The following is a 26288-nucleotide window of genomic DNA, read 5'->3' as shown; positions in this document are numbered from 1 at the left end:
CGGTTGAGTGATCAGGTAAGCGTTCCACTTCCTTCTAACAGTCAGCCTGTTGCTTCGTTCCTCACTATTCTTAGATTCCTATAGTCAGCCTTGCTCATCATCTGTTATTCAAAGATTTCTGATCTGTTTCGCTTTCTTCTCTCTTTCTTAAGATCATTCGAAACTGCTCTCCTTTTGCATAGCTGCTGTAGAGTGCTTTGTTAGTCTTCTTTACTTAAGCGAATCTAAATTCATATTCGTTGCAAATCTTCATTCATTGGTAGAAACACTCAATTGCCTGAATCGAACTAGTAAGTGAAAGGCTTCTAGAATCATTATACGATAATCCGAACTAAAAGAAAAGCTAGTGCCTCGCCTATTGCTCGAGAGGATACGATCTTACTTGCCTTATCGCGGTACTTAGCTTGTGGGGGTGTTACCGGAGCTAGTGAAGTAGGAGGAACGAAGTCCAAGCCATCACATACATAGAAGACATTTCCGCTCCTTGGTGACAGTTCATAGCTTCTGGGATGTGTCCTTTCTTTGCAAGATTCTGACTCCCTTCCGCTTCGTTTTCATCATAACGCTCTTCTGAGCTCACGGCTCCTTACCTAAAGAACGAGTGCAAGCACATCTTTTCGGAAGCACCAAGGTTGTAACTAACTAACACGAGTTCTTAGCTTTACAGCATCCCTAACTTCCATACCCCATGTTCATATTTCTATTTGATGTTTAATGCCGATCTAGACATAAAGGCTCTTATGTGAATCTGTTTATTTAGGTTACAGATCTAGTAACCAGTTATCGGATGGAGAGATAGATGTGTGATATTCCATTTCATTCCTACGTTCCCTCGATCGTGTAGCCAGTGAACCAAACATTATATTAGACTCGGAACGGAAATGAGTAGGAAGTGCCATTGCACGAGCATGGCCGGGTCAAGTTCAGTCAAGAGGTAGAAAGAAGGCTTTTATTTATGTGGTACAAAGATTGTTCCTATCGCCGGCTATAGAATGGTGTCATCTGCCCTTTTTGAATGCATAAGAAGGTAGTACTACTGGTCTGATAGAGTAGAGCGTTTATATAGTGTTTGGCTGGGCGGGGGAGTTGAATACTTCGACGGAAAACGTCGGTATTATATTAACGCAAGTGTGTGAAGTCGCTTCAACGGACAGTCGGAGAAAAGAATCATTAAGAAAGAGGGCTAGTCGACCACGAAAGAAAGCCCATATTCCAATCCCACTGACCCGCATATGATATAGATTGAGCAGCTAGTAGGGAAGTCGAAGAACCGATATAAGGGGTTAGTACGGAAGTACGAGGTCCAATTCTACATTGGCAAGCGGATGAGTTTGAGAGTTGGCAAGGAACAGGGCTCTCCCTATACAGTCAGTCTAGAAGTGAACCTGTGACTACATACATACCAAATCAGATAGCGAATCAGGCAAGCCAACTTCTCTTTTTGCTCTGAGAAGCAATCCAATCTTCAGCCTTCGGACTTATTTATAAGCAACAAAGAAAAAGCCAGTTAACTCCTTTCTATTTTGTGGATCTGAACTTGGAAGTAGAGCAAGACTGAGGAGTCTATCCTTATTTTCTTAGTCCATTTACTTCATTTCTTCCTTCAAATAGAGTGCGCGTGCTTTCTTGAGCAGAAGCAAATAGCTAGTTTCCCCAATTAGATAGATAGGCTTAACGAGGGGATTCGCTGGTTGTTAGACTAGCAATGAAGGAGCTTTCCCTTAGAGACACATCATGAAGGCACACAACCACTAGTGAAGGGCAGAAGTCAAACCCAGGATGAGGGCTCTAAAGCAGGAACTTCCAGACACGAAACTCACCTCCACTCCAATAAGGTAGGCGGCTAACAGTTCTATCTATAAGGAAATCCACTCATGTCAGGTCTACAATCGTGGGCACAGAAAGGTAGGAGGTTACCGGCCCTATTCTTTGTCCATTGGCTGCTCGCTGGTATTCGATAGCTATTCAGAAAGTGACATCTACGTTGGAGTGGAAGCATACTCTACTGCAGTAGTAGAGGAGATTCCTTTCTATGGATGCACGACCCGCTCTGGACAAGGTAATATCCAAAGGGGCAAGAGAGCGAGCAAGAAGGGATTTCTCCCGAATTGTATCCCATGTTGTTCTGCTCTGAAAATCTTGAAGAATGGAATTCAGCATCGGGGCCAAGCGAGTCAGAAAATCTTGTCCGGTTGCTGAGTTGGTGAAGGGGGACCTCACACCGGCCCCTTACCTGTAGGTACTCGAGAGAGAGAGCGTAGTAGAGACCTTTCCGCCGGAACGGCTCATTGCCAGTGCGTCTGGCGCCGGTTTTGCGTTATCTTGCCCCCGAGACAGGGATCCTCTGCGAGGTGACCCAGGTCCGCAGATAGTGCATGAATAGTCAGAAAGTATCTGTCATTTCTTCTCACATTAGAAAGGTTGAACACGGAATGAATTTCTATTTAAAGATAATTGAAAGCGGGCTTCTTTTTTCAACGGTTTCCTTCGGAAATGGAAAGGTAAATGATAGCCTAAGAGCCCATTCTGTCTAGTCAAGGCAAAATTCTCGTAGAAGGAGTGAGCACTTTACAACCTCGCTTGGAATGTAATCTTGTACCAGTTGTATCATTTTGAAAGATTTTGTTAGTTGCGGCCTAATGCCTTCACTTTAGACAAGGGCACAAATCTGAGCCTGTGATCATATGCCTCCTATCAAGGGTCGACTGCTTGTCTTCTTCTGGGAAGAGTATTGACTCCGCCCCCCTACACTCGATCTCCAGATTCGATTCTACTGTGATCTCGAAGCCCATAAGCTAAGCTCGGAGGAAGAGGGATTTCTGTTAGTGGATCTGTTGGTTTTGATTCCCCGTTTGGTAAACCTTGACCTCTCCTAGGTCTCTGAATCTTGAGCCTTTCCTATTCTTTCGGCTTAACGGACAGGCCAATGGTTGAATTTCTTGCAAACAAACATTTCCTCCCCCAGTGGTATATAGGGCCTTAGCCCAATCTTGCATCAAGCAGTTCAACAGCAAAAGACAGAGAGCTAAGGAAGAACCTAAACGAGAAATCTATCCTGTGATATAGATATGGGTACCCCAAACTACAGTTATTGATCTCACATCTTTCTACGGTACGGATCCAATGCTGGACATTTGTTTGTTGGCCGCCTCTTGTTCATAAAGTAGGGTCCTAGAGCCCCTATTCCTTTCGACAAAGCTCAAGAAAGAATCGCTAAGAACACCTACCTAGTTCACTTTTGGAGGGATCATCGGCGCAAAACAAGAGCAAAAAGGATGATCCAATAGAAACCGAAAACAGAGCTTTTTGGGAGCAAATGAATACCAGTTGAGTAATGAAAGAGAATTCTTTCTATTATAGGAAAATACGAAGAAAGAGTGAAGAACCGATCACAACTATGAAATAAGCTAACTATGCTTGATTTTTGCGAAGGATGAACCTTTGAAGCCAAGGGCTTGGTGAGTCCAGAGAGGTTGATAGTCTCCTCATTGTAGTAACTGGGACATCGTAGGCAACCACGATGGAGAGCAGCAAATAGAGAATAAGACCATGCCTTTGACTGCCTTTTGTGGGAAATACATAATAGGACCGCCCGGTCAAGCAAGCTAGAATTCCTTTTCTTACTTAGTAACAATTCCTAAACTCGGGGTAGCCGCAGCCAAGTTCCTCCCGTTCTTAAAGAAAGCTGTTCCTATCCTTCCTATCCCAGGAATTGCCTATCAGACAAGACTTTCGAAAGAGCTATTTTCATTGAATCAGGCCAAGTCAGAATGGAAGTTGCAAACAAACTTCCTAAGCTATCGGTTATGACTTTCTTGAGCAAGAAGCAAGCCTTTCCTTTTGCTTAGAATGGTGATAGGTCAAGGAATTGTCTTGATTAAGAGCCTTTCCGGCCAGGTGTTCGACCCTTAATTGACTTTCAATTTCTCGCCCCTCTACTTTAGAGCAGAACAAATATAGGCAACAGCCACAGCTGCCCAGTAAAAAATAAGAAGCGACATTGGCAGAGCAGAAGATAAGAATCAAACCTAATGTCAGCTTCAGTCCAAAAGGTTCTTCAGTAGATCAAAACATTAGTGCCTCTCTACCCCTTATGCTTATGTGGAACAAAGTCCACCGCACAGTGGCAAAAACAAAAGAGCTGCACGACTGACTTTGGGTCCAATGGTGGCTGCCGTTCGAGGTTAGCAAGTCAATATTCCCCATTTTGAGCTAACCGTTGTCATAGCTAGTGGTTGTCAGCAGGTACTCCACTTCCACTAAGCAAGTTCTACTCTACCCGCTTGCTAGCTTACAACAGTTCAAGCCGGGCTCTATCTCGAAACCGAATATGCTGAACCGTATGGAGAGCTTGCTCCTTGACTTGGAATCATAGCCTGGTTTGTTTGGTCTGGAATGGAGTCAAGGACGCGCCCTGTAGCAACTCCAACAAAAAAACATACATATGGGTGCCTTTCCCGTCGAATGATTCTCTGAGAAGAGTAGCTGACATGATCCTAACAAGGAGGAAAAAGCCCCTTCGCTAGAATGTCTTTGTGAGTGCCTCATCTTTTCTATCATTCTTTTTTGTTTGCGTATCCGTAGTGAGCTTGGTAGGGAGGACCCCATCTAATTGGCTGGGGTACGAACGCTCTGCTTCATATAGCGTAAGTCTTTGCATATTCCCTTTATTCCTTAACTGGGTGAGGCTCTAAGTCATTTCCCGTGGTATTTCCCTCATCTGACAGCTTATTTGTCCTTCCCGCGTAAAGGGACAGCGCATACTGGCCCGCAGCGTGTAACGAAGTGCTTGGCCAGCCAACCCTTTCTACGTCAACCTCAAGACAAGCTTCCACCACTCCGTGGTCGGTGACATTGGCTAATGTGGGTACGGCCACTTGGGTTCGGTCAGAGCCCTCTTAAAAGCTGGCTTCCCACAAAGTTCAAGAAGAAGAACTTGGTTGTTGGGTACGAAATCTGTGAGACGATTCCTAGTTTTGTCGTCTTGCTGTGCCCGTCTTTCCTTTGTTTATGAGCTCTTTCGAATTCGTCATATTGACTTATAAGATGTAAAGATTTTGTTTAGACGAATATACGGAGCATCAATAAATGAAATAAGCCTCTGACTACCGGGGTTGCGTTGAACTAGTTGTGCCAGCACCACCTCGCTTTCATCAAAAACTGGAATGTGTTCCGACGAGTTATAAGGATAGGTATCCAGTCTGTTTTTCCGTAATTCAACACCTGATCTCACTTGTATTGGAACGTGCAATGCACTAAGTCCAAGGTTGTCTCTAGAAAACAGGAGGAGAGGGGAGGAATAGCTAGTACATTACTGACTGACTCAAGAAGTGGACACACAGATTATGGTAAGAAAGGAGCTAATAGTAGTCAAGATATATTATCGGAGTTCAGATCCGTAACAACGTAGTAAGACAACGCTTCGGCCGAGAGTGAAGCACCAAGTTTGCTTTTTTCTTGAAGAGTTCGTGTGTCTAGTGGCGCAGGTTCCAATAGAGGAAAATTGAAGAGGGATGACTCAATGGGAAAACCACCCGAGAGATTGATTTCCTTTTGTTTGTCCCCTTGTAACCACAGCCATAGAATTGATGTTTGATTCCGGGGACTTAGCGAAAGAAGATATCGATTAACTGATTGACTGCACCGCGGAATGCTAGACCGAGAAAGGGAAGGCTACCAGACTGATACAGGAAAGGAAGATCTATTTCTAAAGGAATCGGTATTCGTGGACGGATTGCCTGCCTATCTTTTATGGCTTCGCCTGCCTTTCACTCCTCTTCTCTTAATATAATATATTCTACTGAGCTAGCTACCTTTCTCCGGCTAACGCGTATCCATTTTCTTGCTTCAAAGAGTCCCTTACTCACAAGTAGTACAGTTAGAAAGGAAAAAAGAGATCTATTTAATAGAGATATCGCTTAACCGTTAACTAATACAGAAAGAGCTTAACTGATTGCTCGAAAGCCCTCCCTTCCCTTAGAATATAAACTTAACCAACTGCAACTGATTCACACGGTAGGACCCTACCAACCAAAACTTTACACACAAAGAGACCTGGAAGACAAACGAAAGACTGAAGGAAGATGGTAACCTATCGTTCTACAAAACCCCTACCAGTTGCATTGGTTAGTAGATCCCCGCATCATTGCTCGGGAGCAGAGACCTTCATATTTAAGTATGGCTTTTAACCACACACAAAGAAGGGCCTCCTGTATGAGTGGCATCAAAGACACGTTGACTTACAACTTTGAAAGATCAAAGACGTTTACCTTTTCGAAGGGAAATGGGAAGAGACAAGTCTAAAACAGAGGTACTCGTCGATACGATAGGTTGATTTACGCTTACCAGTCATTATAGGCATAAAGCCTAGTGAAAGCAAGGGTTGTGCCCTATGTAGGTGTCAATCTGAGAAGGTGATTTGTTAACATCTACTAGCAGAAATGGAACTAGCTCTTTTCCACTGCCAAAAGGTTGGCAACTGCGGCATTATATACGCGTTTAGTTATGAGCACGAGTTCAGGAGCGATTAACAAAGCTAGCTCGTTACTTAGTTTGAGCTTGCCTGATCGATGAATAGTGTTGCAGGGAAGGACATGGAATGAGATATCCGAGTTTCTGAGAGATTGGAAAAGAAAAGCGAGGGAGTAAAGACAGAATCACAGGATCGGACTGATATAGATAGAGGGATGCTTTTAGGACTTCGATCTAGAGAAAGAAATGGTTCGACTTGCATGTGTTAAGCATGCCACCAGCGTTCATCCTGAGCCAGGATCAAACTCAAAGATTCACTAAGATTACTGATAGTACGTGGTCAAACCTGGTGAAGCGGGAGAGGGAGAGCGAACGAACAATGCCTCGAGCTAATGTGCAAAAAGGTGCTAGACGGATCAAGTGATGAAAACAAAGAGCGGAAGTCAAGAGAGAAAACAAGTACAACGAGAAGCAAACTTCTCTTTTCGATTTCTGTTTGATAGTACACTGCATGCCTACCCCCATCTCTGGTAAATAGGGGGATTTTTGACACAAAATAACCTACAATAAAGTAGGCTAAAGCTCATTGCATTAACTTCTTCATATTCTCATTAATCTCTACTAAATCAATATGAAAATGAAGGATTCCAACCAATGATCCTCCGAAGGCGCCCGCCCCCTTCTCGCAGATCTTCCCGAAGAACCTTCTAAAGAATTTACAGCAAGAAATGGCAGAAACACCTCTTCACTCGCTTCCTCAAAGGGAAAGACGAGGGATCAAGCAACGGGGACTTATCCCGTTGACCCAACAGATTAGTGAGCTTGTATTCCATAGTTGGAAATCCCTATAAATCTTTGTGTAGAATCAATTCCTTAGAACTTGGCCACTTCCTATAGTAAACTCTTACTGGTATGTCAATTTGATAGCCTTTTGCACGAGATGACCCTCTCTCTCTAGGATCCCCCCCAATCTTGGCCTCCAAGCGTGGGGTTTCAAGTAAACAGTGTCGCGCGTGTGCCCAAAATACGGGGGTTTTAGAAGTTGGGATCGGTCGAAATAGCAGAACAGCTAACGAGACCTAGGGCTAAAGCGGGGCTAGTAAGCGGAGTAGACCAATGAAGGAAATGCTGCCGCTTACCTTAGACTACTTCCTTGTGAAGGAAAGGGATCACTCTGCTCCTTGTAATGGCTAGTCAAGATCAAAATCCATTCCATAATCCATTTTATGGGGATATCTTTGATCTCAAGGATTGTCTATAAGCTTACTCACGGAGCTTTTTACATGAAGAATGTAAGTTAGTTGGGGGGGCACGCGGATCAAGTGATTCAAATCTAGCTTCAAATGCAAATGCTGAAATTAAGGTAGGCTTAGTAGAAACTTGCTCACAGTCCCCAGCAGGTTCATTTCTTCCATTCCAAAGGATACTGACCAAAGGTAGAGGAATGGGGAGGGAGCTATTTGTCCCCCAAACGTGAGTTTAAAGGCTCTTTCATTGCCGTACATCAAAAAGAAGAAAAATCTCAAAAAGGTGTGAAACTTGTCCTACACAGCGGCTAAGATCCGATTCTCAATTAAACTTAAGGAAGCCAGCCTGAAAGGATGGTTACAATAAAACAATGCCTTAGAAGCTGCTGGAGTGAGGGGTCCGGCCTTTTTATTATAATTGGCTTGGTCTACCCTGAAACTACCAGAGAAACGAAGCAAGCTTGGTCGTAGATCTTATTCAGATGGAATAGCCCCTTATTTTCTTTCTTTTTCCATGTGGATTATTCAATTGGGATTTTCCCTATTACTGTCCCTAAGACCGCCTACTAATCAAAGAGGAGAAACTCTCTCACTCCTTATCTCTTAGCAGCAAGCTATACTTCAACAACTGCTGGTCAAAGAGGATATGCACTCAAATATGCATGTCTTATGCATATAGGCCCTCTCCTCCCTCGAAACCTAATCATCTTCAAGAGCTATAGCTATGGGGCGCTTTCAGAATGAATGTGAAGCCCTCCTTGACTTGGTAGGCACTTCCGCAAGAAGCGATCGGGTTAATAACATGGTAATTTTGCCCCTGCCAGTCTCAAAAAAGGAAATCAGAAGCTCTGGGGTGCTTGGTCTTCAACCCTGACTGGTGTCGTACTATACTACTATAAGGTCTAATTCTGTGCGCCCAAACCAGCGTGGACCGTCCTAGCCATTTAGACAATTGAGACGTAGCTTCACGTGGACCCCACCCAATAAACCATTTTCAATAACCTCAATAAGCCTATAACATTCTTAATTGGATAAAGAAAGTCATCTGCTAACGAGGTTTGACCGGACATTTTTCTAAAAAATCTTATTGTTCTAAGTATAAGTAAATTAATATACTTCTCTAGTATAAGTAAATTTACCAACAAATATACTGTAATATTGCATTTTGGAATATCAAATTGATTTATTAGACTTGAAATTGAAGAAAATTTCTTTTAAAGTTTGAACAAAAATTCTTTCTATTTCAATTTGAAGTTAAACATTTGATAAAATTCATTATTGAATTTGTAAATTTGTGAGTTTGATTATTGGATGATGATGATGTACTGACTATGGTGGGATTGTAGAATCCACCTCAGAAACAACAAGGTAATCCAAAAAAAATGAGTGAAGCGCTTTTCACAACCTTAAAAAAATGGGTGAAACTCTTTTCACAACCTTATCCATTGAGAGTAATCATTTGTCCACACTTTTATCCATGGATTCAAATTCAACGCACAAAGATATGGAGATAATGGTAAAATTAAATATAGAAACTAAAAATAGGGTGAGATTAGTTTTGTGTTAAAAGGAAAGGTCAAAAGTGAGTTTGAAAAATGACCATTAAATTTAATATAACGGTCTATATAGAAAATATGGATTAATTTCTTACTCCATGGGGAGCAAGAGATTAGGACTATATATATATATATATATATATATATATATATATATATATTTGAATGCTAAAAACAGTCTCTGAACAAACCAAAACACATGAGGCAAGAAAAAGAATTTGTAAGAATTTCCAAAATTACATACCAAGGCCCAAGGAGTGTCAGTTCAACATGAATCTTGAATACCTGACAAAATGCTTAAATGGACAGTTGCTATGAAAAACTAAACAAATACACACATATATATATATATATAAATAATTGTTCATTATACAACCTATACTGAATTGTACATAAGCAAGCTTGCAATTTACAGATCCTAGCCCTCGTTCTACCGTAACATAATAAACAAGAACATAACATGGTACATTTTATCCATACAACGTCAAGATCTAAGACATTTCCGTAACCCAATTAAGACTACGAACAGGATCATAACTACAGATATAGTAATTATATAAATTGACGGAAAACTTAAACCACGTCTAGCTGGAGCTACTGACAGCAGGGACAAACCTTTAAGGCAGTTGCTTATCTCATCTTCCTGTTTCACCCTCAATTTCTGTATTATAGCATTGGATTCTTGAGCAGTTTCCGCGTTCTCATCGGTTTGCTCTGCACCTTCTCTGGCCTGTTTATAAAGAGTTAACAAGAGACAAATCAGTATTTTCAAATTTCTACACTCCAAAGTTCAGGAAACAATTGTTGCTGTCAAAAGATTTGTAAAAAGAGCAGCTATAAAATATCTCCATGTAAATGACTGGTTTAAATATTCTAAATATCCTTGAGCTCAGTTGTCACACTTAGGCAGCCTTTCTCATTCGGACTTTACTGAGTTTCTACAAACAAGTTCATTACTTTGATAGCGTTCTTTAAGGTTTGGACATAAATCATATTTAATGAAACTCACCTCCACAAAGGCTGATTGTGCTTCCTGTTCTTTGCTGTAGCCGCTAGCACTTCCTGATTGGAAAGAACATACTGATACAGGTGATGGGTTCGTCTGCAAACGGATTCTTCTCGGGGCAATGCCCTGAGTCCCAAAGTTTTCAGTACATGGTTGGTTCTGTGACTTGCGAGGCCTAATCTTGATTCCAGTTCCTCTAACAGGATCGCTGCCATAATTATCAGGATTTGTTTGACTACTTGATAATTCAAGATTATTGACAAAACCTTGGGATGAACCCATAATGGAATCAGCAGATGAAGCATCTTGTCCAGGAGAATCATCACAAAGAACACCCGTATCATCCATTCTGAGCTCACCATAAGAAGGTGAAGGATGAACTTGACCAGATCTTAGGGACGTTTGCATCTGCAAGAAATCCATGACATCAGCATGGACATAGACCTAGAGATCAGAATTTGTATTTTAACATAATAACTACCAATTGACCATTCCAAAACAATATTCTAGAGATCAGAATTTGTCTTAACACAATAACTTCCACTCAACCATATGAGATGTGGAGGTTACACAACCATCAACTTAAATTTTGGTGTTTAATACGACTATGTAATAAACTAATGTAGTGGTTCACAAACAACTGGAAGCATTTTTTACCTGCGCTCGATTTATGTTAGCGTCCATGTCACTGCAAAATCCTCTGTCCTCAAGATAGGAGTTCCCAGGCAACCCATGCTGTAACAGGGAAAAGTACCCAGACATTTGGGTATCACTTTCAATAGTCGAGTTTTTGCCACTGTTTGAATCTTCACAAGAGTTCTGATCATGGTTCGGAAACACTTCCAACAGCTCTGAGAAGGATACATCCTGTTCACAGGTACCATCCCGAAAATCAAATCTACTATGATCATTGCCGAAATCATTGGAAAAGGGGGAACCTGAGAAAGGCCCTAGCTCTGTGTGAATCTGAGATTGCAATGGGGAGAAGACTTTGCAATCAATTTGACCACATGTAGACTCAAAGAACATCGAATCTCCTCCTGGATACAACTGAGGATAAATATCCAGAAAACAAAACTCTGGTTAATGAGCTTCATCAAAAGAAGTGAGATTGCATGGATAATAGATTACTGCTACAACAAAGATTTTAATCTTTAGAACTATTATCACCTCAGTAGCTGTTTCTTCTGAGTGATCAGCATCAGAAATGCAGCTCCCAACATGCACAAGAGCATTAGGGGTCACGTTGTGAGAGTTGTCCGTAAGCCACCTCTTAATTCCTTCTGGTTGCGTTCGAGTTTCCACATCGAGCATTGGTGTGTCTTGAAAGAGAACTAACGACGTGTCATCAGGAGAGGATTTTGTTGTCATAGGAGACAAGGCAGCGGGTTCAACTTCATCATCCTTCAGTACCTCATCCTTCTCATCTGGCTTGTGGAACAACCGGCAGAGAACAAAGGGCCCCTGTGCCATGTAAAAGAAGCAAAAATTATAAATAAAAAATCCAAAACTTCCAGGAATATAATTGAGAATTAATTGTTTACTGCTCATACAACTGGACAGAACAATGAGATATGAATTCAAATTCTTTAAATTAGTAATGAGTATAAGAAAAATTATTTGTACAAAAGACACACATGAATTTATTTTAAAATCCCTTGTTAATCCTTCCTGCAACATCAATCTAGAAATCATCAGCGATCTTGATAGAATATCTTCTATAAACAGCAGAAATGTTAAGCTTTTAGGAAAGATAAGTCACTGCTCCAAATGGCAGCAACAAATTTCTTCCCATTCATCGAAAACATTTCACGTTAACAAGTTGAAATGAATATATTAATCTTGATTCCAACATAAATAATAAGCATACCACAGATAGAAATGAATTCAATGATTAAAGTGATTAGAGTTTGATGAAAGTATATAAATGATGTGATCACAAAGTCTCAAGGAGCGGATTGTTTGAGTACCAGGCAAGGGAGGGACTGACGCATCTAGAGAACTCCACAGAGATCTCAGATTTCACAGTATTGTAGACTAATAAAAAAACTAGAGCATCATTTGTCTAGCATTGATAAAGGTAAGTTTCTTTGCTCTTGAGAAAGAAAATTACCTTAGATGTTGCTCTCTAAGTGAGTGAAATACTGAGATGTAAAATTTCATCAGCATATCCTATCTGTCAACAAATAATCAAAAGATTCAAATCCCTCCTAAGATGTGTAATTGTATAGTTAGACATTAGTCTTATGGAGAGCAAGGAAAAAGAGCAAGGACTAAAGGGACATAAACCCATCGAACAGACCTCGAATATTTTCACATTAGAGTGCCAACACATATATAGAACGCTTGAACTTTTCAACATCCCAATATATCTTGGCTAGAATGGGAGTTAAAGATCATAAACCTATTATGTGAACAAGTGAAGCATGAAAAAGATAGGCGTGAAGGGAAAGAAGAGGTATCCACTTTTGTGTTTATGATTTTCAAAGATTCTTAGCTAAAGAATGATCCGAAGAAGGGTAGAAATACACAAACATATATAACATATTAAGGCCCTGAAGGAACTATAAATTCAAAGAACCTAAAGGAGCATGGGAATTTCATATGCTTTACCAAAGCTGGAATGAAACAACAGACGTCCGTGTGACACAGCAGGTTAATAATTGAATCAGTTAAGCCCCCCAAAAGACTACAAATTCCATAAAATGATTCATCAGCTAAAGTGGTAATTTCAAATGCTTCATCAGAGCTGAAATGAAACAACAAATGTCACTGTGACACAGCAGCTTAATAATAACTATGAATATCCAAGCAAGTAGGAATTACTAACAATACAGTGTGACACAGCAGGTTAATAACTAGCAATGTCCAAGCAAGTATCAATTGTAGACAATAAAATTAACAGCATGGCAAGAACAGGATAATTTACGCAATCATTGATGTTAGAAATGTGGAAAAATCAAGACCTGTCCAGGACTGGTGCCATCAAGATCTTTTTGGGTGGCACGATACTCATGCATGATCCAGTTGGTGCGCTTGCCCTTGGGAGCACGGCCTCTGTAGAACACCAGAGTCTTCTTCATGCCGATCAAGTGGCCGTTGGAGCGGCTGGAAGTCGAAAACGACTTGGAAGACTTAATGGTCCGATCCTTACCCGTGGCCTTCCAGTAACCAGCATCAGTAGCCCTGTTGGACCTATGCCCATTTGGGTATTTCCTATCACGCGGACAGAAGAAGAACCACTCTGGGTCTTCTGTCTTTATCACAGATAACCCTAAAAAATACACACACAAAACCACTTAGAGAAATCAAAGCATAATAAACACCAATTTCTTATCTAAAGCACAAAACAATTTTATCCCAAAATTAGGAAGTATATATACAAAGATAAATTCCATTAGAAAAAACGAATCGACTGATTCGAGTAAATTCCTTCTTCTTCTTTTTTGTTTCTTTCGCATATTTTCTTTAATAGGAGATAAATTGGGGAATCGAATCAGGAAAAGAACGTATAATCTATGAGGGTGTGTGTGCGCGCGCATATATATACATATATATATATATGGGTGTAGAGATGCATAGATACCTGGCAAATCCCAAGGTTCCCACTTGCAGACGTCGATTTCGGGTATGACATCGACCTCAGAATTACGACCGTTGATCTTGAGCCTGAGGTAGTGATTTATGAGCTCTTCGTCAGTAGGTCTGAATCTGAAACCCAGAGGGAGTGACTCCGTCGAAAGGGCCACCATCTTCGCACACACACTTCACAGATTAGATCTCTCACCAACACTGAACGAAAAATAAAGCGACCACCTTTTCTTTTTCTTCTTCTTCTTCAACTCGAATTGGTTTTTACTAACAGTGCTACTACAGTGTTTGGGAAAGTGATTTTTTTTTAAGGGGAAATGGGCCCTCTGACCCGACCCAGCCCCGTGTGAGGAAATGCTGCAGCCAAGTGGCCCAAATCTCATTATTATAAATTTAGGGAAAATCCCACTCCTGATTTGGATACTAACAAGACTACACGTGAACTCATTATTCTGTTCCAAATCAATTCTTCATTGTCCAAACTCAGACCGAGATAAAAACAGAAACCGAAATTCATGACCGCAACAGTAATAAAAATTTAGTCACATATGATGTGCTTGAAAATGTGAAAGTTACATTGGTTAAGGAGGATTACGTAAAATTATTTATCATTAATTTAAAAAAGTTATGTGACTTAAATTATAACTAACTTACCATTGTTATAATTAGAAAGAAAAATGTTTCAAATGCATTTCCTTAAAATGAGATAGAGTTTATTAGGTAGTATTTTTCTTTAGATTTTTAATTAAGTATTTTACTTAATTGCTTTAAAACACTTAATTTATTTTTTCTTTATTAATAAATGGATGCCGGATAAAATTAAAAATTAAGTTGTTATTTGATAAAATAAAATAAAAAATTAAGTAGCAAAAATTTAAGTCTTAAAGTTTTAAGCGGTAAATTCCCGTTTGTCCCCATTATTATGAAGACACCTTACACTATGAGAGATAGATGAGAACCCAATAGAATTTTATTTCATTTTAAGTAATATTCAAATTACTTTACAAATGTACGTAATTAGATAAAACTCTTTATTTATTCAGATTTAAGTGTTAAGTTGAATTATCATACAATATATAAGTATTTAAAATCTTTCACCTTTTCTATTGACATTGTAAATTATTTGTATGCCCGTGAGGCTCTATGAGAGCAAAAAAAAATTAGTTATACATATCACAATGATGCTCTCAAGAGAGCTATCTGGTGAAAAAGAGTCATGAACTCTTTATTTTAATTAATAAATTAAAAGTTATATTAAACGATTCATTTGAATTTTTACCAATCTCAAAAAAGTGTCTTAATTCAATATTTATATATAAAGAACTCATTACTCTTTTTATGAATTTTAAGGAAGTCCAATAATATTGACAAACCTTACATAACTGTAAGAATGTCAAATAATATTAAGATAATTTACTACCACTATCATCTAATGACGTCATTATCAAGAATCAAACTGTTGATGCACCATATATATATATATGCGCGTGTGTGTGGAGTCTAATAGCATCATTATTAAGGATCAAATTGATGATGCACTTATACGTCTTGTTATCACTTTATTATAACGGGTTTAAATTATAAAGCGTTTAACTTCCTGAACAGATGTGTCAATGTTCAAATTCCCCTCTCCAACTATTATAATTTAGTTTAAACATAACACTCTTGGTAGATAAAGAATATACAAGTTCAAACACTTCTACAATTAAAAACTAACATGCAACTATAAACATTGTCAAGAAAGGCGTTCAAGATTCCCTGTCTACTTTGTCCGTAAAAGGGGAAAAGGTTAAAGGTCGGCAGAAAGGGTGACAAAAAAAAAAAAAAAGGAGGAGGCTAAAGCAAAGACTAAAAACTGTCGACCATTTTTATAAGGCTCCGTGATGAAAACAGTAAGAAAAGAAAGACAATGAAAAAGAAAAAGAAAAGTGAATGAAAAAAAAAAAAAAAGAAGTAAATTTTTAATATGTATTTGGTGAAGATGAAAATTTATTTTAAAAAATTGTAAAAAAATATCATGTTATAGTTTAAATACTTAAATTGTCCTTATTTTATAAAAATGGTAAAATAATAAAAAAATTAATTAGTAGGTTGTATATATAAAAAAAAAATGATAGAATTTTTAATTAATTTAGACCTTGAAAACTACAATTTATTTTTAAAACAACTAAAAATGAAAATCAAGTTAATTAAAACCCTATTGGTGATAAAGTTGTTGTTGGATTGCAATTCTTTGAAACCCAGTAAAAAAAATACCATAAAGTTGTGTAAAATAATGCAATGAAGTTGTTGGAAAAAATTAAAAAGATGTCGGTTTCGCGCTAAAATGAAATTTGGAAAATAGAAAGTTACGAAAATTTTAAAGCCTACTTGTTTTATAACTCTCAGAACACTTTTATAACAGAAAACTGAAAACTGTACAAAAAATTCCATTTTCTGAAAACTCAGTTATAAAAGTTTTCTATTTTCTGAATTCTTGTAAACTGTTTTCAGAGTTACAAATTAAGAGAATCCTTAATTTTCTAATACTTTTCATTTTCTATCTGACCAAACTCCTAAAAAGTTTCAAAATTTTATATTTTTTTTCTTTTCTCATTGATTCTATCTAACCAAATGAAGGCTAAGGAAAATGATAGGGGCAAATATCACTACTCGTTTTATAATTATAAAGAAATTTGTGCAAAATGGAAATAAATAAATAAAAAAAAATGAAAATAAAAAAAAATAAAAAAAAGTTGAGTGCTAAATCCCCTTTAAATCCGTCCCTGATTGGTGACCCATATTGTCACGCCCAAAAAGTTTGCCTTTGTTCATTCCTGATCAACTATCAAAGGTAACTGATAAATAATATTAAACTTACAATTAGGCTTCTCGAAGATATGATATTATACTCATCTGCAGTTTAACATTGCAAAGATGCTGAAATCATGCGTTACGTTGGCAATTGCTTGGGAAGGGGACAAAATGAATTTGATATTGCAACCTAAAATATATTATCAGTAAAGCAACAACTGAGAGGCATCACACTGCTAGTTGAAAGAAAATATTTAATTGGGAATCATGTTTCCCCACACAAAATCATGGTGTATCAACAACAGAAAGTAGAGACCGGAAAATGGTGCCCCTCACAAAGCAAGCAACAGTGAAATGATTTTTTACATTGAACAATTTTCTTTTCCGATTCATGTACAAATTTACCTATAAAGCAGGATGGTAGCCGGGAATCGCATTTGTTTCCACCGTTTGCACAACTCTTCTTACACTCCACTCATGGCAGAAGTCCAATGCCAGCCGAAGAGCGGTTCCAAGCCCCAGCACAACAATAACCCCTGTACAATGTGTCTTGATGCTTAATATTGGCATCCACACATGCGAGTTCAAAACTGTTTGTAATCTCATATCAACATATAAAATTTATGTACCAATTATAATGTTCACTGGCAGTGCAGATACACCAAGGGTGACTGATATCAACACGTCTAGCAAGAGACCACCAATAAGGATTGAGAATGCTACCCAAAGTGGAGTAAAACAACCCTGTTATAGAAGAAAATGAATGAGAACTCAAAGTAATGAAACATAGCTTTCTAAATGAAAGAGATTGCACGGTGTTGGCTGCATGAAACCTCCTTACCCTTTCACGTTCTTGCGGAACAGTAGACCCTCTAAATGCAGGGTCAACCCTCCAAACCCAGTAACTCATCTGCTTCAAACACAAAATAGTAAAAAATCAGACAGTAATCTTGATATTCTACAAATATGCTAACAAGAACATCAATAATCTTACTATGGTTCTTATCATTAATCATTAATGTTTCTGTATTACCAGGCTATGCGAAGGTGATGTGTAACCACACATAGATTCACAGTGTTTGTACACCTGGTCGCATCTTTTAATCAAGTCCAATTTTATATCTATGTGAATTGTGATATAAGGTCTGCAGACCAGTGTCATGCGACCCAGACCAGACTAGACTTCTTGGATTTTGGAAGGACTCCTAGCAGAAGCAAAGTGCCATATGAAACAGAAAATTATTTATATTTCAGGTATACTGACACCATGCATAAATTTAGAAGAATACAAAGATTTTTCCATAAAACATTCTTGTGACTTTTTAAATATTATTGGTACTTATTATTAAAGCCAGGATGGTGAAGTCATACAACCAAGAACCAACCACTGGACTTATGAACTGAATCTAGCCCAGTTATAACTTTGGGCCACATAATATTACACGAACTGCAACAATGAAAGATTGAGACGAACTACATGGAAACATTGGAACTGCAACTCAGACCAGACTAAAAAATAGAAGAATATAAAAAAAATTCCATAAAACATCCTTGTAACTTTTTAAATATTATTGGTACTTATTATTAAAGCCAGGATGGTGAAGTCATACAACCAAGAACCAACCACTGGACTTATGAACTGAATCTAGCCCAGTTATAACTTTGGGCTACATAATATTACACGAACTGCAACAATGAAAGATGAGAAACATTGGAACTGCAAGGCTAAAACCATGCATATTCAACATTTATGGACACAAAAGACTTGCACAGCCTCAAATTTCATCCTAAACCTTTACAGTCAAAGATACAGAGTACCTACACTTGGTTGGGATTCTGGAGGAGGCACGTTTACAGCTTCTTCTCTGCAAAAATAAATAATAATAATAACAGTAATGATGATGATAACCATGATGGATCACATTATGATATCATTCAGAACTAAGCCCAAGTTAGTCATGAACCAATGTAGTGGACAACTTACTGGCATATCTCGCATTTATTTGAACCTCTTGTACGAAACCAAGTGCCTATGCATGAAAGGTGTGCTTTTGCAAGCCCACCACGACATTGGCAACCAAGATCTATCAAAGCTTCTTCCTTTTCCTGTTGACAAACTCTGCAGGATAATTTATAAACCATGAATAATACGACACTGTTGTTCATGACAATACCTTGAAATTTTCTTTAAGAAGCTTTACAGAACGAAATGATACTAAATTGTTCTTCCACTCACCAACTTTGTGAGAGAAAATCAGAGTAGGGGAAAATTAAGCTTAATTCATAAGTTCTTAAAAATCTTAACAAACTTTCTATTGGTCTTTCTGCTTCTTTATATGATTGGACTGAATTCTAAATTCACCCCATCTCTATAGATGCCTTCACCACCGTGCTAGTATGGCTTTTGGCAAATTTTGTTTTGCTTAGATTTCATATAATATATTATAAGCCTGTGGCTTTGGAATCAAATCCACAAATCTGCTTGACAGCCCTTATTTCAGAAGGTTACAGAACTTACAGCCTAGAAAAATATCTTATTTATATGTTCCACACTCTCGTCTTCAAATATAGTTGTTTGTATTCAACGTACTAAATTGTTTTAATAGGCATCTGTCTTCACATGAACACGTTGTGTTATAGGCTCAAGGAGCACTACGAAACAAGGGTTTCCTAAGATTTAAATGCAAGGCAAAGCATAAGCACAGATTTGACTGAAATAAGCCACAGTATTACTGAAATAAATTATCAATCAATTAAAGAATTTGTAAATATGCAACACAAATTAGTCTAGAAATATATATATATATATATATGTAGAGAGACGGAGAAAGTTTAGAGAGTTTTTAGCATAGGAACATTCATGTATATCAATGCACAATTAAAGAAATTCAAAGTATGCAACACAAACTACTCAGGAAGTTAGAAAGAAAAGCTGAATTTTTTTTATATATCGACAAGGAGGGTTAGCTAATGTGTTAGCTAATTAAATGTGACAATATTCTTGCAATTTGATATGCATCAACAGACTCAAATTCTACTGCAAATGCAGAATAATAATTTTTTTTAAAAAAAAAACTTAAATGTATAGAAATGTGAAACAAATAGTAGATTATTATAAATATTTAAGAAATCAAGCACAAGACTTTTAATTCAAGTAGTCAACAATAACCCTGTGAATCCCCAAATAAAAGATGTCCCATATAATCAGAAAATATGATCTATTGCATAAGACCATGACATGATAGGAAACATGTCCATCAAAGGCCATAAATAATGAGAAAAAATATATATATGATTGGATGATTAAAAATAATAAAGGCATGCTTCTCTTGATCTTAATAATAGATGTGCACTTCAGGGATTTGTATTAACCTGCCCAACGGGTCCACGCCAATAGTAAAATAAGGTGCTTTGGTCGAGCTTGACAAGCATGAGGCTTTTGGGGGAGCTAGGCATGCCTTTGTCCCAAGCATTTCCATGATTTAGCATCCTTTTATGCAAGTTTTGCTAGTGTTTGAGGCATTTCCATCTCAGTAATTTCTTAGCCTTCCTTGAGTTCCTCTAGAGTGTTATAGGACAAGTGCAAAGAAGCACTCTCTTGCAAGTTCCAAAACCACAACTCATTTAAGACAAAACTTGAAACTAAGAGTAAACTTCTAGGGCTGGGGTTTAAACATGAGAAAGAAATGTAATACGCTATAGATTGGAAGATGTTGCAATTAGGTAGGTTCAAGGAGTTAGGATGATAGAAATTTAGGAAAACAATGTTTTGGACAACAAGCCGATGTAAGGTATTAGGTGATAAGGAGGGGAAAAGGCCTGCAAGATAGGGAATGGTTCAAAACTGTGAACAGACTGCACCAATGGTTCAAAACTCTGTGGTTTGACAGTCCCAAGTTTATAATGGATAAAAAGAGTGGGAACCATGATGTGGACTTCATTATTCTCAGTGTGACATTTCATGACAAAATAGAAAATAATTGCATAGTTCAAAGAATAAATAACAACCGTATGCGTACAAGTAAATCAGAGAATGGGTACCAATGTAGTTTTGATGAATAAAAATTCCAGAAAGAAGATAGTATAATATATGATAGCATGCGGTTTAACCAAAGTTATGACCTTAATGGTGATTCATCAACCGTGACATTTAAATCAGAGTACTAAATATGATATAAATAAACATTATAATCCATTTTGCAAGCCAAGCCATATACCTGCACTGTTCGTGAGAACTTGCATTCCTTGACAAGTAAGATTTCTTAGGAGATTCCACATTGACCACTACTTCCTCGGGGGAGTCCACGGTCTTTGTGAACTTCCCTGCTGGTTCTGCAGTCACGCCGACCTGATCAAACGATTCCCCATCAGAAACCATAATGGTGAGCACTGTTTGATCACTGTTGTTGGCAGCTAATTCTCTCACTAAGCCGTGGTCATTGCCCCCCGCATTTCCCTGTGTCTCAAGATCCGATAGATGACCACAGTGTTGGTCACCCATTGGAACACCATTTCCAACTGAAGCATCATTCAGCATTTGATTTATAAATCCTATAACAGCAGTTCCAGAACCATTAGTCTAACCCTCCAAATTTCACCAAATCCACCACAGTATATCCCCAATAACTATTAAAGCAAACTGAAGATGAACTCAACAAACTCCAAATCCTAAAAAATCACATATATATATATATACACACACACATAATTGTGTGGTGAGTTGCATAAAAGCTTAGGTCAAAAAAATTCCCAATTTGCAACTCGAATTCGAATCAAGCAGACAAATTACGTATCTTCACCCTAACAGAAACAAAATCTGTCAACAAATAAAGAGCACAAGAAAAGCAATATTTGTCAACAAGTAAAGAACATGTAATACCCTAGAAGGCATGAAATTCATATAGGAATAGAGAATATGTAAAAAAGCAAATTAAGAGAACAGATCGAGTCTATCAACAATGCATTAAAATCTAGTTTGAAAACCGGTCGATGATGAGAGAGAGCAGATCGAAACTCATACCTGAACTGAATATTGAGATACATACATGGAGTAAGTTTGAATGAAGAAGGAAGGAGGAGAGATATAGAAAGAGAGGAATTTGTATTTTGATGTAGTGATTTCTTGAGTAACAAACGGAGTGGGATTCTGATTAATTCGTTCAACCAACACAAACAACAACACCACCACTCGTCTTTGGTATTTCACTTTTTTTATTGAGTATATATGTATTTGACAGTGACTCAGTGAACGTGACTTGGGCGCTCAAGAGTTAATTTGCAATTAGTAAGAGAAAAAACAAAGGCAAATGATTATAACAGCTGATGTGGCACAATTCGGCGCATTTATAACTTACTAAATTAAAAAAACAATAAATAAGGAAACGGATAAAAGGTGGCTGAATTTATTTTTAAAAAAACAAAGGAGAGTGCAATACTTTATTAATTATGGAATTTTTAAATTAAAAAATAATTATGGAATTTTTAAATTAAAAAATAATAAATAAGGAAGAGGATAAAAAGTGACTGAATTTATTAAAAAATAATAATAATAATAATAATATATTTATAATTTGACCGCATAAACCATCACAGTGTATATAAAATACAGCAATGACCCAAAAGAAACAAGTCAAAAATTAAAATCAAGTGTAAGGGTATTACTGTCACTCCGAGATACAGTGTTATAGATTTTGACCGTAAACTAGCTTTAGCTTGGAATCGGATAAAGCATCTAATAATGAAAATAACATCCTACCACTAGGGTCTAGATTTCATATAAAACAAGAGAAGACAAGGTTAACGTTTCTCAATTGCAAATATTTCTTATCTTATCCGTGGAATGATCACTAATTAATTCCATGTCACTAATTAATATTTCTTTTCTTATCCGGAGTAAATGTAAACAAGTAAAGTTGTATTTATGTGCAAAATAAACCAAACGTAAACAAGTAAAGTTGTACTACTTATTTATGGCCATTAATGGTAATGCAAAAAGTAAAGTTGGGCCCCCTCAATTTTTTTAAAAAAATCCTTTTTATGGTTAGCTATTTATGACTATTAAAGGTGGTTTAAATGAAGTAAATAACATATTAATTATTATTGTAATTCTTACTAGTTATAACATATATATTAAAATCATATTCATTTATCATCGGCCAATTATTCTTCTCTCCCTTCTTTTTTGTTCATATACTATTAAAAATATACATTTAAAATGCATTGAAAAAAATTTATTACAAACATTTTATTTTTAAAATTTAATCTTTTATGTGGGCCTTATATGTCATTGAACTAAATATCACTTTTATACCCCTTTAATAGTTTATTACCTGTGTCATATCATATCATATAAGTAAAAGTTTTATTTTAGTAGGTCTTATCATTAATAAATTAGTGATATTATGTCATTACTATAACCGGCATAATTAAATTATTTTTTAAATACCGGATAGTCCTCTATTTCATTATTTTTTATTATTTTCTTTTTGATTTAATATAATTTTAAAACAGATTGGAAGTAAAAAAATTCAACCAAAGAGAGAGAGAAAGAAAAACAAAAATAGTTACATTCATTTAATAAATCTGCACAACAATTAGGGACAGATCAGACCATTAAGTGAGGGGCAATAGTGATATTTTATAATAATTTCTAGGTAGATAATAGTAGTAATATTTTAATAATATATAAATGACATGAGAGTTTTACTTCTCCTTCACGACTTGCAAAAGCAAAATTCTTACATTTTCGGTAAAAAGATAAAAATTCAATAGATTCATATTGAATAAAAAGTTAATTCCTTATATTTAAGTTCCCCTCCCCCAGAATTTTCAAAATTTCTAAATACCTCCAAAAAAAAACTAATTCGTAAATAAACATAACTTGCGGTCCTAAAATTTATTGAAAAACTCAATTGAACCCCCAACATTTTTGAAGATTATAGAAAATTTTAACTTGGACCACCATTTCAACAATACTCTTGAAAGTCCAAATCGATCTTGTGAAAAAAAAAAAAAAAAAATTAGGAGCCTACTTCTTGTATAAGTTTTAAAATAATAATCTTATTTTTAAAAAATTAAAACAATTGTAGAAGAAAAAATGATTCGCTAACAATGCGATTTTCTTTAGCTCTTACATATCTTTTTTTTCTTGTACCTCATGTTTCATCTCTGAATTTTTCTTTCTCATATTAAATTTTTAAATTTATTTAGGTTGCATTTTATTCTTTTTTGAATTTTCTCACGACATTATAAACAAAATTATATGACAGATAGCTTAAAACAACTCCAAATTTTAATTACATTGTACAAGTTTGGCCACCCCAAATAAAAAATTTTGACTCTGCCACTGTCAACACATAGCATATATAATTAGTCAAGTTGAAGATAATATTCCGGTAATTAGCGCAATTAACATTTTGATTGTACTCATATTCAATAAATTGGAAGCACTCAAACAATCGTGCAAGTCCTCTTCACAGGCAATTAAAATTGGATCACCACCATCATCTGTGTATATTTATAAGTTCCAACATTTAACTTCAACCTCTTGGACACTTCCTCCTCCAACTCCTGCAGTTGAAATTTTATCATATCATCTCCATGTGTTGCCTTTACGGTTAGGGTTCTTAAATATTCTCAGCTTAAACTTAGATCTACTGAGTGGCAAAATTAATAGTATAATCTGATACTCCTCCGTCCCATATTAGTTGTTTAATTCAAAAAATTTACTCGATCACTACCATTTTTTATTTTTGAGTCATTTGAAATTATTTTTAATAATATTCATTTTATATACTTATATATTACCTATATCACATATTAAATGTCTACTTCGGTAACTTTGACTCACAAAAATTGTGAGTCAAAGTTTTTGAGGAGGACAACTAATATGAGACGGAGATAGCAATTCTATGAAGAAACTCAAATGTTAAAAATAACAATAGCAATATTACAAGCAACAATTTCAATTAGTACCATCAAAATTCTGTTCAACGTCTCCAAGTTTCTTCATTTCCAAAATATATTCTAAGTTCCTCATAAGTAATTGAATTTGGCTCATTTGAACAAGCTATAGGGAATTATGTTATAGATGATAAGTCATTGAGAGTACATGGTCTATTCGATCTAAAACTTGTGTGTCGGTCATACAGTGTAGAAATATAAAACGTAGTAGTTACAAAAGCGTGAATTGTTAAAGGTGACGTGATGCATCATGGTTAACTAATCCTTTACTTCTTTTTCTTTTAACGGGAATAAAATTAAATCCATATATCCTTGCATTGCCATGCAAGCAAGGCACTTCACTTCTTTATTCCCCCAAACACTACTTATATTATATTATATTATATTCAGCCCCTCTTTAAATACCAACACCATTTGTAAGTCTTGCATACCAAAACTAATATCCCCCTCCTCCTCCTCTCTCTCTCTTCACCAAAGAAACGATGCCTCCTGAACCAATCAAGCCTACTTCAACTCTACCGGCCGAAGGAGAGGGCCAAAAACACCTTGACCGCGAGATCAGAGAGATGATCTCTGCACTAGCCCATCGCCTGACCAATCTCCAACACGTTCACAAGCCTGGTTCGAGCCACCATGCCACCGAGTGCGATGATGACCACGGCGTGAGTATCATCACCCTCACCGGAACCAACACCGGAGCCACAATGCGGAGCGAGCTAGACGACAAGCCTCAAGAAGGTGAGAATGATGCATTGGGCACCTATGTGAACAGCAACTTCCAAGCCATCAACAATTCACTCATGCTAAGTGGCAGCTACAACACCAACGACCCTGGTGTTCATTTGGAGATCACAGACTACGTCGAACACCAACACGAACACGAACACGAACACGAACACGAACACCACCGTATGCATGGAAAGAAGGAGAAGAAGAAGAAAGACAAAGAAACCTCGAAAAGTGACCAGCATTCTGATCATTCCGATTAAATGAGAGTTCGTGTGCTGCTTTAAATATTACTACGTATTTCGTTGGATGTCCGTGCATGTTTAAACTTTGATGTTGAGTCATTTCAATTCACAATAAATTTCCATCCGGAATGTTGTTCTGCAATAGTTTCTTAGGTTAATCTGCGCATGCATGATCTGCATGCATATATGTAATGCCATAGTATTGATACTATGTGCAAGGGACTATATATCTCCTACTATTGATACGAAAGTGCTTATGATATAGAATACTGGTTTTACAATCCCATTAATTAATCATAAATTTATGCTGATTTTATTAGTTATTTACCATTTTACCCATGACGGAAGAAAAACAGGGTAAACTGCAAGGGAAAAAACATATCAAATTTCAAGGATTTAATTCGAAGCGTTTCTAATTAGTACCTTGAGGGAGTGATGAAAAAACCAAAAGTCGAGGATGGTAATCCATGATTAATTTGTGAAAGTTGGGAAATTTTTTTGCAATTATCAAAAAATGATATGATAGGAATTTTACAACTTCAAAGCGCCAATTCCATGCATTCTTGAGGGTCTGCAAACCAAATCTGATTATTTGCAACACTTCTTAATATTTTAGAGGGATGTGCAAAAACAAAAGTTTCTATTTTTATATTTTTCTTTAGAAGTTCGAGCAATATTATATATAAAATGA

The 26288-nt window shown here is 36.9% G+C and overlaps 3 protein-coding genes across 4 annotated transcripts; 1 reads left to right on the top strand and 2 right to left on the bottom strand.

The window, feature by feature from the left end:
• Positions 1 to 9589: 9589 nt before the first annotated feature.
• Positions 9590 to 14156, bottom strand: LOC132308118 (protein NTM1-like 9). The gene is made up of 6 exons (XM_059806114.1): positions 13867 to 14156; positions 13247 to 13554; positions 11451 to 11744; positions 10938 to 11330; positions 10284 to 10688; positions 9590 to 10004 (listed from the first exon to the last, which is right to left on the bottom strand). The coding sequence occupies exons 1-6, from the start codon at positions 14030 to 14032 to the stop codon at positions 9759 to 9761; spliced, it is 1812 nt and encodes a 603-aa protein (XP_059662097.1). The 5' UTR covers positions 14033 to 14156; the 3' UTR covers positions 9590 to 9758.
• A 2745-nt stretch (positions 14157 to 16901) lies between these two features.
• LOC132308117 (uncharacterized) lies at positions 16902 to 21870 on the bottom strand. Of its 2 annotated transcripts, none has more exons than XM_059806111.1 (7): positions 21685 to 21870; positions 20882 to 21215; positions 18649 to 18783; positions 18487 to 18529; positions 17506 to 17577; positions 17294 to 17408; positions 16902 to 17200 (listed from the first exon to the last, which is right to left on the bottom strand). In XM_059806111.1, exons 2-7 carry the CDS (start codon positions 21199 to 21201, stop codon positions 17070 to 17072), a joined length of 816 nt encoding a protein of 271 aa, XP_059662094.1. In that variant the 5' UTR covers positions 21202 to 21215; positions 21685 to 21870; the 3' UTR covers positions 16902 to 17069. The 2 variants fall into 2 exon arrangements, with proteins under 2 accessions (XP_059662094.1, XP_059662096.1); XM_059806113.1 differs by having other exon boundaries at positions 17506 to 17574.
• A 3166-nt stretch (positions 21871 to 25036) lies between these two features.
• On the top strand, positions 25037 to 25918 carry LOC132308116 (uncharacterized). Its single transcript, XM_059806110.1, has one exon. It carries the CDS (start codon positions 25109 to 25111, stop codon positions 25613 to 25615), a length of 507 nt encoding a protein of 168 aa, XP_059662093.1. The 5' UTR covers positions 25037 to 25108; the 3' UTR covers positions 25616 to 25918.
• Positions 25919 to 26288: the final 370 nt, after the last annotated feature.

Source organism: Cornus florida, unplaced genomic scaffold (assembly GCF_030987335.1).
Source record: "Cornus florida cultivar Cherokee Brave unplaced genomic scaffold, ASM3098733v1 CherokeeBrave_3.0.0_Hap2_Chr05, whole genome shotgun sequence".
Taxonomy (NCBI): Eukaryota; Viridiplantae; Streptophyta; class Magnoliopsida; order Cornales; family Cornaceae; genus Cornus; species Cornus florida.
Note: the sequence above shows the minus strand (reverse complement) of the source record. Positions and strands in the feature narration are given on the sequence as shown.